Source organism: Dendrobates tinctorius, unplaced genomic scaffold (assembly GCF_039654945.1).
Source record: "Dendrobates tinctorius isolate UK_male_01 unplaced genomic scaffold, ASM3965494v1 ptg000168l, whole genome shotgun sequence".
NCBI lineage: Eukaryota > Metazoa > Chordata > Amphibia > Anura > Dendrobatidae > Dendrobates > Dendrobates tinctorius.
The window spans coordinates 3,798,870-3,813,205 of NW_027361835.1; the positions used below are offsets into that span (position 1 = coordinate 3,798,870).

The 14,336-nt window shown below is 49.0% G+C and overlaps 1 protein-coding gene across 1 annotated transcript in view; it reads right to left on the reverse strand.

Annotated features, from left to right (window-relative positions):
- PIK3C2A (phosphatidylinositol-4-phosphate 3-kinase catalytic subunit type 2 alpha) overlaps positions 1 to 14,336 on the reverse strand; it is a 98,623-nt gene that overhangs the window by 19,224 nt on the left and 65,063 nt on the right. Inside the window, exons 19-21 of the mRNA XM_073550766.1 lie at positions 5,908 to 6,088; positions 3,848 to 3,952; positions 17 to 109 (exon numbers count right to left, since the gene is read on the reverse strand). Of these exons, the coding sequence (XP_073406867.1) occupies positions 17 to 109; positions 3,848 to 3,952; positions 5,908 to 6,088 (379 nt within the window). The remainder of the gene's footprint in view (positions 1 to 16; positions 110 to 3,847; positions 3,953 to 5,907; positions 6,089 to 14,336) is intronic.

Here is a 14,336-nt window from a genome sequence, read left to right on the forward strand (position 1 = left end):
ATGTATGAGACGTTACCTTAAACATGGAGTGGATCTCTTCTCCAATGGGATCCGCATTCACCATCACCACTTTAAGGGGAACAGCGTTAGAATTGAAGAAAGAGCAAATCTGCAGAGGACGAGTACGAACGGGTCACATACAGGCGGCATGATGGAGTACAAAGAGGTTAGCCTGCTGATCCTCCTCATATATAAACAGGACAGCCTGCTGATCCTCCTCATATATAAACAGGACAGCCTGCTGCTCCTCCTCATATATAAACAGGACAGCCTGCTGCTCCTCCTCATATATACACACAGGACAGCCTGCTGATCCTCCTCATATATAAACAGGACAGCCTGCTGATCCTCCTCATATATAAACAGGACAGCCTGCCGCTCCTCCTCATGTATACACACAGGTCAGCCTGCCGCTCCTCCTCATATATACACACAGGACAGCCTGCTGATCCTCCTCATATATAAACAGGACAGCCTGCTGATCCTCCTCATATATAAACAGGACAGCCTGCCGATCCTCCTCATATATACACACAGGTCAGCCTGCTGCTCCTCCTCATATATACACACAGGTCAGCCTGCCGCTCCTCCTCATATATACACACAGGACAGCCTGCTGCTCCTCCTCATATATACACACAGGACAGCCTGCTGCTCCTCCTCATATATACACACAGGACAGCCTGCTGCTCCTCCTCATATATACACACAGGACAGCCTGCCGCTCCTCCTCATATATACACACAGGACAGCCTGCTGTTCCTCCTCATATATACACACAGGACAGCCTGCTGTTCCTCCTCATATATACACACAGGACAGCCTGCTGCTCCTCCTCATATATACACACAGGTCAGCCTGCTGCTCCTCCTCATATATACACACAGGTCAGCCTGCTGCTCCTCCTCATATATACACACAGGACAGCCTGCTGCTCCTCCTCATATATACACACAGGACAGCCTGCTGCTCCTCCTCATATATACACACAGGACAGCCTGCTCCTCCTCATATATACACACAGGTCAGCCTGCTGCTCCTCCTCATATATACACACAGGTCAGCCTGCTGCTCCTCCTCATATACACACACAGGACAGCCTGCTGCTCCTCCTCATATATACACACAGGTCAGCCTGCTGCTCCTCCTCATATATACACACAGGACAGCCTGCTGCTCCTCCTCATATATACACACAGGACAGCCTGCTGCTCCTCCTCATATATACACACAGGACAGCCTGCTGCTCCTCCTCATATATACACAGGACAGCCTGCTGCTCCTCCTCATATATACACACAGGTCAGCCTGCTGCTCCTCCTCATATACACACACAGGACAGCCTGCTGCTCCTCCTCATATATACACACAGGTCAGCCTGCTGCTCCTCCTCATATATACACACAGGACAGCCTGCTGCTCCTCCTCATATATACACACAGGACAGCCTGCTGCTCCTCCTCATATATACACACAGGACAGCCTGCTGCTCCTCCTCATATATACACAGGACAGCCTGCTGCTCCTCCTCATATATACACACAGGACAGCCTGCTGCTCCTCCTCATATATACACACAGGTCAGCCTGCTGCTCCTCCTCATATATACACACAGGACAGCCTGCTGCTCCTCCTCATATATACACACAGGACAGCCTGCTGCTCCTCCTCATATATACACACAGGTCAGCCTGCTGCTCCTCCTCATATATACACACAGGACAGCCTGCTGCTCCTCCTCATATATACACAGGACAGCCTGCTGCTCCTCCTCATATATACACACAGGTCAGCCTGCTGCTCCTCCTCATATATACACACAGGACAGCCTGCTGCTCCTCCTCATATATACACACAGGTCAGCCTGCTGCTCCTCCTCATATATACACACAGGACAGCCTGCTGCTCCTCCTCATATATACACACAGGACAGCCTGCTGCTCCTCCTCATATATACACACAGGTCAGCCTGCTGCTCCTCCTCATATATACACACAGGACAGCCTGCTGCTCCTCCTCATATATACACAGGACAGCCTGCTGCTCCTCCTCATATATACACACAGGTCAGCCTGCTGCTCCTCCTCATATATACACACAGGACAGCCTGCTGCTCCTCCTCATATATACACACAGGTCAGCCTGCTGCTCCTCCTCATATATACACACAGGACAGCCTGCTGCTCCTCCTCATACAGCTCTGGCAAACATTATGAGCCCACTGCGGTGTTTTATATGAATCCGCTTCTCTCCATGTCTGACAGCCATTCCATTCCAGTGTCAGCTGAATTCCAACCAGAGTCCACCTCATTCCACTTATTGTGCTTCTGATTAGGTGATCACCTGAACAAAATCTTATCTATCGAAGGAAAGTATAAAAACCCTGCTGTGGTGTTCACAATCCTCCTGCAATAGGACAAGCTGGATGGCAAAACAAGTGCTGGGAATATCCCAAAAGTAATAGGAATGAAAAAATAACTTTTAACCATGCCAAAAGAGCTGAAAAGTCTTGAGTGAGGAAAGAAGGGCTCAATTCTGGCTTTACTAGCAGAGGGATACAGTGAGCGTCATGTTGCCTCCATCACTAAAATTTCTAAGACGGTAGTCCATTACAACAAGGTCAAGCAGCAGATATTGAGGACAATAAAGCTACAGCCCGGCAGAGGGTGAAAACGACTCTCCACTGACCGGGATGACAGTCATCTTATTCCAATGTCACTCAGCAACCGCAGGATGACATCAGGTGACCTACAAAAGGAATGGCAAATGGCAGCTGGGGTGAAGTGCACGGCAAGAACAGTTCGCAACAGGCTCCTAGAGGTAGGGCTCAAGCCATGTAAAGCTAGAAAAAAGCCTTTCATCAATGAGAAGTAAAGGAGAGCCAGGCTGAAGTCTGCCAAAGACCATAAGGATTGGACCCTGGAGGACTGGAGTAAGGTAATCTTCCGTGATGAGTCTAATTTTCAGCTTTGCCCAACACCTGGTAGTGTAATGGTTAGACGGAGACCTGGAGAGGCGTACAAGCCACAGTGTCTTGCACCCACTGTGAAATTTGGTGGAGGATCGGTGATGATCTGGGGATGCTTCAGCAAGGCTGGAATTGGGCAGGTTAATCCTTGTGAAGGACGTATGAATCAAGCCGCATACAAGGTTATCCTGGAAAAACAGCTGATTCCTTCTGCTCAGGCAATGTTCCCCAACTCTGAGGACAATGCGCCATGCCACACAGCTAGGTCACTCAATGGGTGGATGAAGGACCACCACATCAAATCCCTGTCATGGCCAGCCCAATCTCCAGACCCGAACCCCACTGAGAACCTCTGGAATGTAATCAGGAGGAAGATGGAGAGTCACAAGCCATCAGACAAAGAAGAACTCCTTATATATGTGTACCAGGAGCGGCATAAGGTCACCCAGAAGCCGTGTGAGAGACTGGAGGAAAGCAGCCAAGACGCAGGAAAGCTGGGATTAACAATCATGGGGATTCCACAGAATATTGATCTCTGAACTCTTCCTGAGGTAAAACATTGGTATTGTTGTTCCTAAATGATTATGGACTTGCTTTCTTAGCATTATTTGAGGTCTACAAGCACTCTGCATTTTTTTGTTATTTTGACCATTTCTCATTTTCTGAAAGTAAACATAAAATTTATTGCTTGGAGATTCGGAGACATGTGGTCAGCAGTTTATAGAATAAAAGAGCAATTTACATTTTACTCAAAAATATAAAGAGAACAATCAGACAAACTGAACATTGTGCAGTGGTCTATTAATTTTTTGTCAGAGCTGTATGTACAAACAGGTTAGCCTGCTGCATCCCATGCTCCGCTCTGCACCCCCCGCTTACCTTCACATTTAGCCCTTTGGACTCCATGCTGGGGTTTAGCGGCAGGCGGATCTTGTTCTTCCGGAACAGCAGCTGCACTCGCTCCATCCCTTCCTGAAGGACGACCTGTAAACCACAGATTGCACCACACATTGGCACCGGTACACTGCCGGGGGTCAGGGCAGCGCCCACTGTAGACTTCCCATGCGACTGCAATCATGGCTTCCACCTCCGAGTGGTGAGAGCACTTACAGTGGGTACGGAAAGTATTCAGACCCCTTTAAATTTTTCACTCTTTTTTTCAATGCAGCCATTTGGTAATTTCTAGAAAAGTTCATTTTTCCTCATTAATGTACACTCTGCACCCCATCTTGACTGAAAAAATTTGAAAGGTAGAAATGTTTGCAAATTTATTAAAAAATAAAAACTGGAAAAAAAAAAAAAAAAAAAAAAAAAATCACATGGTCATAAGTATTCAGCCCCTTTGCTCAGTATTGAGTAGACGCACCTTCTGAGCCATGAGTCTTCTTGGGAATGATGCACCAAGTTTCTCACCCCTGGATTTGGGAATCCTCTGCCATTCTTCCTTGCAGATCCTCTCCAGTTCCGTCAGGTTGGATGGTGAACGTTGGTGGACAGCCATTTTCAGGTCTCTCCAGAGATGCTCCATTGGGCTTAGGTCAGGGCTCTAGCTGGGCCAGTCAGGAATGGTCACAGAGTTGTCCTGAAGCCACTCCTTTGTTATTTTAGCTGTGTGCTTAGGGTCTTTGTCTTGTTGGAAGGTGAACCTTCGGCCAAGTCTGACATCCAGAGCACTCTGGAAGAGGTTTTCATCCAGGATATCTCTGTACTTGGCCGCATTCATGTTTCCTTCAATGACAACCAATTGTCCTGTCCCTGCAGCTGAAAAACACCCCATAGCATGATGCTGCCACCACCATGTTTCACTGTTGGGATTGTATTGGGCAGGTGATGAGCACTGCCTGGTTTTCTCCACACATACTACTTAGAATTATCGCCAAAAAGTTCTATCTTCCTCTCATCAGACCAGAGAATCTTATATCTCATAGTCTGGGAGTCCTTCATGTGTTTTTTAACAAACTCTATGCAGGCTTTCATATGTCTGGCACTGAAGAGAGGCTTCCTTCGAGCCACTCTGCCATAAAGGCCCAACTGGTGGAGGGCTGCAGTGATAGATGACTTTATGGAACTTTCTCCCATCTCCCTACTGCATCTGTGGAGCTCAGCCACAGTGATCTTGGCGTTCTTCCTCTCTCACCAAGGCTCTTCTCCCACGATTGCTCAGTGTGGCTGGATGGACAGGTCTAGGAAGACTTCTGTTTGGTCCCAAACTTCTTCCATGTAAGGATTGTGGAGGCCACTGTGCTCTTAGGAACCTTGAGTACTGCAGAAATTCTTTTGTAACCTTGGCCAGATCTGTGCCTTGCCACAATTCTGTCTCTCAGCTCCTTGGTCAGTTCCTTTGACCTCATGATTCTCATTTGGTCTGACATGCACTGTGAGCTGTGAGGTCTTATATAGACAGGTGTTCGCCTTTACAAATCAAGTCCTATCAGTGTAATTACACACAGCTGGACTCCCAACGAAGGAGTAAAACCATCTCAAGGAGGATCACAAGGAAATGGACAGCATGTGACTTACATAGGAGTGTCTGAGCAAAGGGTCTGAACTCTTATGACCATGGGATATTTCAGTTTTTCTTTTTTTAAAAATTTGCAAACATTTGTTTTTTTTCAGTCAAGATGGGGAGCAGAGTGCACATTAATGAGAGAAAAAATGAACTTTTTTGAACTTAACAAATGGCTGCAATGAAACAAAGTGTGAAAAATTTAAAGGGGTCTGAATACTTTCTGCAACCACTGTATATTTAACTGCTGAGCATCCCGACTGGCTTCAATGGTTACAGGTTCACCAAGTAGTACACAGGGAGTATGGCCAGAGATGGTTAAGGTCACCACATTACCACTGAGCTCCTGGCATGTCACACGCCATTGTTGCTCAGAGTGAGGCGGATGATGGACATTGCAGAAGCCACATGGCGCTGCCACCACAGTGCTCACCTGTCGCCCTGAACCATTGGCTTCTTTGACTTTTTCTGCCACAACGCCCAGCAGCTGAGTGAGTCTGGTCTGTTTCTCCAGCTCCTGCCGTAAACCTTTACCCACAATGGAGAGGAGGGCGCCGAGAATGTGCTCATAGCGGGGCCCGAAGTGCGGATCATTTAGAGCATCCTTCAATAACCTGCAAAGACAGTCACACTGACATCCAGTGCCATCAAGTGGCAGGGCTCTGCCCAGAGGCCGGGCATCAAACATCGGGACCCCCACCCCCACACATTGGGGCCTTTTCCCCAGGACATCAGGGACCCAGCACCTCAGGACTTCCAGGATCCCACATCCCTACGACATTAGGGGCTCCCCCTCTCACCATCAGGGCAATTCCCAGGACATCAGGGCCCCAACACCCCAGGAGTAAAGATGAGCAAACGTGTTCGGAAAAGGTTCGCCAGTCTCAAATTTGTGATGAACATAGCACATTCAGATTCGTGTTTGCTTTTCTGAGCATTTTTACTCAAAGTTGGCAAAATCTGGTCACAGCTCGATAAACCATCGCACTTCCAATAATGATTTTGTGATTACTTTGGCTAGGATAGTGGTGCTGTATGATGAGCGGGGTGGTACGGGGGGAACGGTTTGATGAAGAGAGGGGGTGTGGAGAGGTCAGAGAAGCATCTGAAGAGATTACAGGAGCAGTGTTTTTTTTTTTCATTTAACTTTATGTACATTGATTCCGACAACCAATCAGGGCACAGAAACCAGAACGTCATGACACTAGGTCTTCTGTGATTGGCTACCGAACTCACATGTCCCTGGCCATATAGAAAGCGGACATCTTGTTTTGCTGGCGCTATTGTCTCAGTGTCACAGTGCAGATGTCACTCCTGCGCTAGTGCTGCTGCTGAAAGTGAACTTATCCTGTGTGAAATCGATCTTCCAGCATCAAAGTAGATTGTGCAATACCTGTGTGGCCGTCTCCGGAGGCCCCATTAGCTACTCCAAATCGTTTGGGCTAAAACTTTGCTTCAGAGACGAATCAGAAGGACGGATTTCCACTTAATCAGCGTTAGGTATAACAGTGTTGTTCAGGCACACTATCTAAGAACATAAATAGTGATTGTTTATCTAGTGACAGGTGACTGACAGCTGTGGGCCTAAGGTTATGAAACAGCAGGTACAAGAGGGGAAGGGTACATAGAACATGAGTGGGAAAAGCGAGGTCATGGTGGAAGGGGGAATAGGCTTGGTGTTCGACGTGTACGTGGGTGAGGTGTTAATGTGAATGAAAGCTCTATGGAACAAACACCGTCTCGTCCTATCCAAAGACCACTGACAACATCTGTTACTGACTATCTACAGGACTGTTTCTTTGGCAGCCGCGCAGCAGTACGCCATGTAGATGAGGCTCAGAAATAGCATGTGCGACAATGGATGGCGATCGCTGCATCCAGTGGCCTCTCCTCTTCCTCCACCTTGATATCACACACACTAAAATCCTCAGCGGAGGCAACCCAATCACCCTTGTTACAGTAATTTGACAACTACATGCATGAACCGGCACATGCATGATCAACATCTCACTGCGCTAAAATGCAGACTAGCAGGCCTCGTCAACCACTGACCGTCCCATCAACTCCATCTGCTGCTTCTTCCTCCTCCGTCACCATGCCAAGTGTTATCACAGAGGTCTCCGGCCGCAAAAACTACAATTGTTTACTCAAATTCGGGGAAAAGTGAGAGCTGAAGTGGACATGACTGCTGCTTTTGTGTCATCTAGCACAACACATCTTTCTCAATCCAGCCTAACATCTCCCCCTGCATCTTAGTCACGGTCCAGCAGTTTGTCTTGTTCTCCGCCCTCTCTCAGCACTGCAGCCAGCCCTCGGTCCTGCAGTTGTGGTCACCTAAAAGATTATTTCCTCCTACATATGGCAAAGCTAAGAGCTTGAACTCCACCATCTCCAATCTGTTAGCCACGGAAATGCTGCCTTTCCACCATGTGGATACAGACAGTTTCTGAAAGTTGATGGCCGTCCCATTCCCCCAGTACCAGTTGCCCTGTCGCCATTATTTCTTTAAAAAACCTGTGCCTGTGCTACACCAGCATGTCACCAACAACATCACCCATTCCCTTAAAAAATATATGTCTGCCAGGGTGCATTTCTCAACTGAAGTATGTCCTTTTGCATTGCATGGACCAACGCAGTATAGACATGGCGTATATCATGCTTGGGGAGTGGGCGTAGGTGAAGGACTTCTGCATGGTTTTGAAATGGCTACTAAGATGGTTAACGCTGACGCTGTCGTAATCAGCATCACTATTCCGGTCATCTACATGTTGGAGCACACTTTGAATAGTCTGCGTGAGGAGGTGATGGTCCCAGAGGAACAGAAAAGTATGCAGAAGAGATAACAATATCTCAAATTTCCAGAATGTCGAACAGGCAAGAGCCATGGGAGAATGGCTAACAGCAATCGAGGGGGGCTCATGGTACCAGACAAACTGTTAGTGAAGGTGCAGGAGTCAAGGAACAAATTGAGGATGAGGTGATGGACGCGCTACATGTCCGTGGTTGGCGGGAGGAGACGGAGAAATCAATCTTGAGTGTTACCCCGCCACCAACACAGCATTGACTTGAACCTCATGGAAGTGACCGAGAGCACCTTCTTGCTGCACTATCTTCAAAACGATGCCCGTATTCTTAGGGTTAGAAATAGTGCTGACTACTGGGTTGCCACTCTTAGATCCACGGTACAAGAGTAAATTTAGCAATAGGCTTCCCCCTGGAAAGGGATGCGTGCATGCTGTAGTATCGAAGTATGCTTGTAGTCAATCTCAAGAGTGGCTTTCCCCAAGATAGGATTGAGGCACACAGTGTGCAACCCAGTTCTAGAGGTGCAACCCCAGGAACGGCAAGGCGTCATCGCCAAAACGTTAGCAGCAGCATTATGAGTGGTCTAAGCAATTTCTGTGAGTTAACACATTTTTCAGACCAGTCCGTGCCCCTGCAGAACAAAGTAAAAGTCTGACACGTTGTTTACGACTGGAGAGGATCGTGCAGGAGTATCTGAAGCTCAATATCAACAAGCTCGACTTTCACGCCTTGGAGGTTTTTTGTCATGCCCAGCAGCCAGAGTTCTCTCAGAACGTGTCTTCAGCGCTGCTGGTCATGTCCTGATTGATAAGCTTATCCAGCTGTCCCCTCAAAGTGTAGACCGCCTTTCCTCAAAATGAATAAATCATGGATCTCCGACGACTCTTGCACCTCAGTCGCATACTGGGCAGACTAGGCAATGGTGTCATTTTTAGCGTCATGGATTGATCTCATGCTATTGCAGTCTGACATCTTTGTGGTGTCTTCTGTACCTGCTGTTGCTACTGCTGCTGATGTTACAAACAATTTTTTGAAATGTGGAGACTCTAAGTTGGGTCTCCATCTGGTGGGTTGCCTGTGGTGGAAGGTCTGTCAGAGGCTTAGTATACTGTTTCTACTCTGGCAATTGATGCCACTTTAGTGATGTGTGACAATTATTTTTTTAAATGAGGAGACGCCAAGTTGGGTCTCCATCTGGTGGGTTGCCCGTGTAAGTAGCGCTCCCAGACACTTAGGCCTGCACTTACTAATTCAACTATCTGTGTGACTATTCTACATTTTTCTACCAATATTACTGTACGAAACTAATGTTTGTGCAATCTGAGTGTGGCTGGAATAAAAAGAAAAATTGGAGGTGTTGCATGAGGTCTCCCAGCTAAGACGGCTTACACCGCTCCCTTAACCACCAAGTCCTTATTAAAACTTAAATTCCAAGCTGTAAATACTGGGCCAGACCCTGATACCTCATGCATGGCCCATGGCTGACTGCTGCTGTGCCATTTGCAAATTTCTACTGTGGGTAAATTAATGCCACTTTTCATGGTGTCTGCCCCTAATTTTAACTGTTTGGGAAGCTTTGTCATCTCTTAAGTTGTTGTCTATGTGTTTGGTTTTGCCTCCCATTTAATCCAATAGGGTTTGGATACGTTCTTCGAAACGTTCAGTCAACTGTTCGGTGAATGGCGGTCCGTTTGGCGAATCCGAACCTTGAAAGGTTCGTTCATCTCTACCCAGAACATCAGGTCCCCAACACCTCAGGGAATCAGGGCTTCCACATCCCCCGACATCAGGGGCTCCCCCCAGGGAAAGGAGATCAGCACCTCTCCCTCCGTAGATCAGGGCCCCCAGGAAATAAGTGCCCCCCCAGAGATGTCACTGATGCTTCTCATGTTGTCTGGTACAGACATTGTTGCTAGGCATCAGGACGGTTACTTGGAATCAGCCGGCAGCAGGATGTGGTACCCCCCTGATACCACTCGCGTGTCAGTACTGGGCTCACTGCTGTGGTTCATCAGCAGATAATCACTGAGGACCAGTTGTCTCCTGCCAGGTCATCCTCCGTATTCATCAACTCTGTCTAATCCAAGCACTGATTGGCAGCTTTTTGCCTATGAACAGCGTACACAGCTGTCAATATGTAGCGTGCACAGCGGGCTGAGGGGGACGGCGGCCTACTATGCAGAGCGGCCAATGAGGGAACACCATGCACAGTGAGCAGGGCATCGTGCACAGGAAAGTCTACAGACAGGACGGCCGGGGAGGACGCAGAAGAGTCTACAGACAGGATTGGCTGGGGAGGTTAGAGGGAGAGAATACAGAACGGACGGACGGTCAGAGAAGATGCAGAAGAGTCTATAGCCAGGACAGCCGAGGAGGATGCAGCAGAGAACACAAAACGGACGGTCAGAGAGGACACAGGAAAGAATACAGTTAGAATGGCCGAAGAGAACACAGGTGAGAATACAGACAGGACAGCCGGGGAGGATACAGGAGAGAATACAGACAGGATTGGCTGGGGAGGCTAGAGGGAGAGAATACAGACAGGACGGCCAAGGAGAACGTAAGAGAGTCCACAGACAGGACAGCCGGGGAGGACGCAGGAGAGTCTACAGACAGGATTGGCTGGTTAGGCTAGAGGGAGAGAATACAGAACGGACGGACGGTCAGAGAAGATGCAGGAGAGTCTACAGACAGGACACCCGAAGCAGGATGCAGCAGAGAACACAAAACAGACGGCCAGAGAGGACATAGGAAAGAATACAGTTAGAACGGCCGAAGAGGACACAGGTGAGAATACAGACAGGACGGCCGGGGAAGATACAGGAGAGAATACAGACATGATGGCCAAGGAGGACAAAGGAGAGCATACAGAACGGACCGAGAGATGCAGGAGAGAATAAAGACAGGATGAAGTAGAGAATACATACAGAACAGCCAGAGACGACGCCGGAGGAGAGTCTACAGACAGGACGGCCGGGTGGACGCAGGAGATTCTACAGACACTACGGCTGAAGAGAACGCAACAGAGAAAATGACAGGATGGTCGGGGAGGACGCAGGGAAGAATACAGAATGGACAGCCAGAGAGGACGCACAAAAGAATACAGACAGGACGGTCAGGGAGGACAGAGGAGAGAATACAGGAAGGACGGCCGGGGAGGATGTAGAAGAAAATAGGACGGTCGAGGAGGATGCAGGAGAGAATACAGACAAAACAGCCGGAGAGGACGCAAGAGGGTCTACAGACAGGATGGTCAGAGAAGACGCAGGAGAGAATACAGACAGGATGGCCAGGGAGGACGCAGGAAAGAATACAGACAGGATTGCCAGGGAGGACGCAGGAGAGAATACAGACAGGATGGCCAGGGAGGACGCAGGAGAGAATACAGACAGGATGGCCAGGGAGGACGCAGGAGAGAATACAGACAGGATGGTCAGAGAAGATGCAGGAGAGAATACAGACAGGATGGCCAGGGAGGACGCAGGGGAGAATACAGACAGGATGGCCAGGGAGGACGCAGGAGAGAATACAGACAGGATGGCCAGGGAGGACGCAGGAGAGAATACAGACAGGATGGCCAGGGAGGATGCAGGAGAGAATACAGACAGGATGGTCAGAGAAGATGCAGGAGAGAATACAGATAGGATGGCCAGGAAGGACGCAGGAGAGAATACAGACAAGATGGCCAGGCAGGACGCAGGAGAGAATACAGGAAGGACGGCCGGGGAGGATGTAGAAGAAATTAGGACGGTCGAGGAGGATGCAGGAGAGAATACAGACAAAACAGCCGGAGAGGACGCAAGAGGGTCTACAGACAGGATGGTCAGAGAAGACGCAGGAGAGAATACAGACAGGATGGCCAGGGAGGACGCAGGAAAGAATACAGACAGGATTGCCAGGGAGGACGCAGGAGAGAATACAGACAGGATGGCCAGGGAGGACGCAGGAGAGAATACAGACAGGATGGCCAGGGAGGACGCAGGAGAGAATACAGACAGGATGGTCAGAGAAGATGCAGGAGAGAATACAGACAGGATGGCCAGGGAGGACGCAGGAGAGAATACAGACAGGATGGTCAGGGAGGACGCAGGAGAGAATACAGACAGGATGGTCAGGGAGGACGCAGGAGAGAATACAGACAGGATGGCCAGGCAGGACGCAGGAATACAGACAGGATGGCCAGGGAGGACGCAGGAGAGAATACAGACAGGATGGTCAGAGAAGACGCAGGAGAGAATACAGACAGGATGGCCAGGGAGGACGCAGTAGAGAATACAGACAGGATTGCCAGGGAGGACGCAGGAGAGAATACAGACAGGATTGCCAGGGAGGACGCAGGAGAGAATACAGACAGGATGGCCAGGGAGGACGCAGGAGAGAATACAGACAGGATGGCCAGGGAGGACGCAGGAGAGAATACAGACAGGATGGCCAGGGAGGACGCAGGAGAGAATACAGACAGGATGGCCAGGGAGGACGCAGGAGAGAATACAGACAGGATGGCCAGGGAGGACGCAGGAGAGAATACAGACAGGATGGCCAGGGAGGACGCAGGAGAGAATACAGGCAGGATGGCCAGGGAGGACGCAGGAGAGAATACAGGCAGGATGGCCAGGGAGGACGCAGGAGAGAATACAGACAGGACTGCCGGGATAGATTCTGCTGCGTCCTCCCCAGCCCACCTGTCTCTAGACTTCCCTGCCCAGGAACTGGACTATATACTGTTTATGTCCCCGCACAGTCAGACTCAGCACAGGACACAGCGTGGCATATTACACCAGTATTTCAGCACATGGACATCTAATATATAAAGCTCAAGTGTGTGTATGTATGTCTGTCTGTCTGTCTGGGATTGGCATCCGCACCTTTCGCAGCTACAGCCACAAAATTTGGCACGTCTGGACCCCGAGAGCATCCTAAGCTATGTTGTGAGGCAAAATTTTAACCCCGCGCGTTCCAATTCACCAATTTAGCCCCTATCTACATAATGGGGAAAAAGTGTGTACATCAAGCCCCGCCCCATTATGATGTCATAATGGTTGCCATGGCGACACTGACGTCATCATAGGTTGCAAGCTCCGCCGCTCATTATGATGTCATAATGGTTGACTATGGGATGGAGGATGTGTGATGGGTATATGGGCACGGGACTATGGGATGGCGAATATGTATGATGGGTATATTGGCACTGGACTATGGGATGGTGAATATGTATTATGGGTATATGGGCATGGGACTATGGGATGGAGAATATGTATGACGGGTATATGGGCATGGGACTATGGGATGGAGGATGTGTGATGGGTATATGGGCACGGGACTATGGGATGGAGGATATGTATGATGGGTATATGGGAATGGGACTATGGGATAGAGAATATGTATGACGGGTATATGGGCACGGGCCTATGGGATGGAGGATGTGTGATGGGTATATGGGCATGGGACTATGGGCTGGAGGATATGTATGATGGGTATATGGGCATGGGACTATTGGATGGAGGATATGTATGATGGGTATATGGGCACGGGCCTATGGGATGGTGGATATGTATGATGGGTATATGGCCACGGGCCTATGGGATGGAGGATGTGTGATGGGTATATGGGCATGGGACGGAGGATATGTATGATGGGTATATGGGCATGGGACTATGGGATGGAGGATATGTATGATGGGTATATGGGCACGGGACTATGGGATGGAGGATATGTATGATGGGTATATGGGCACGGGCCTATGGGATCGTGGATATGTATGATGGGTATATGGGCATGGGACTATGGGATGGAGGATAATTATAATTTGTTATAACTAACCACAGTTAGTTACTATGCCCGGGCAGCGCCGGGCTCTTCAGCTAGTTATATATATTTTTAGCATCCAATTATGACACTTGGTTTGTGGGAAAACACTTTAAATCCGGACTCGGCAGCAACATTAAAAGTGTGTGCATACGTTCCGGAAGTGGCAGCGCTTTGGATGCAGCACATGTTCCCAAGTTCTGTTCACTGAACCAGGCATATTCACCACATCCAATACATTCTGTGGGTGAA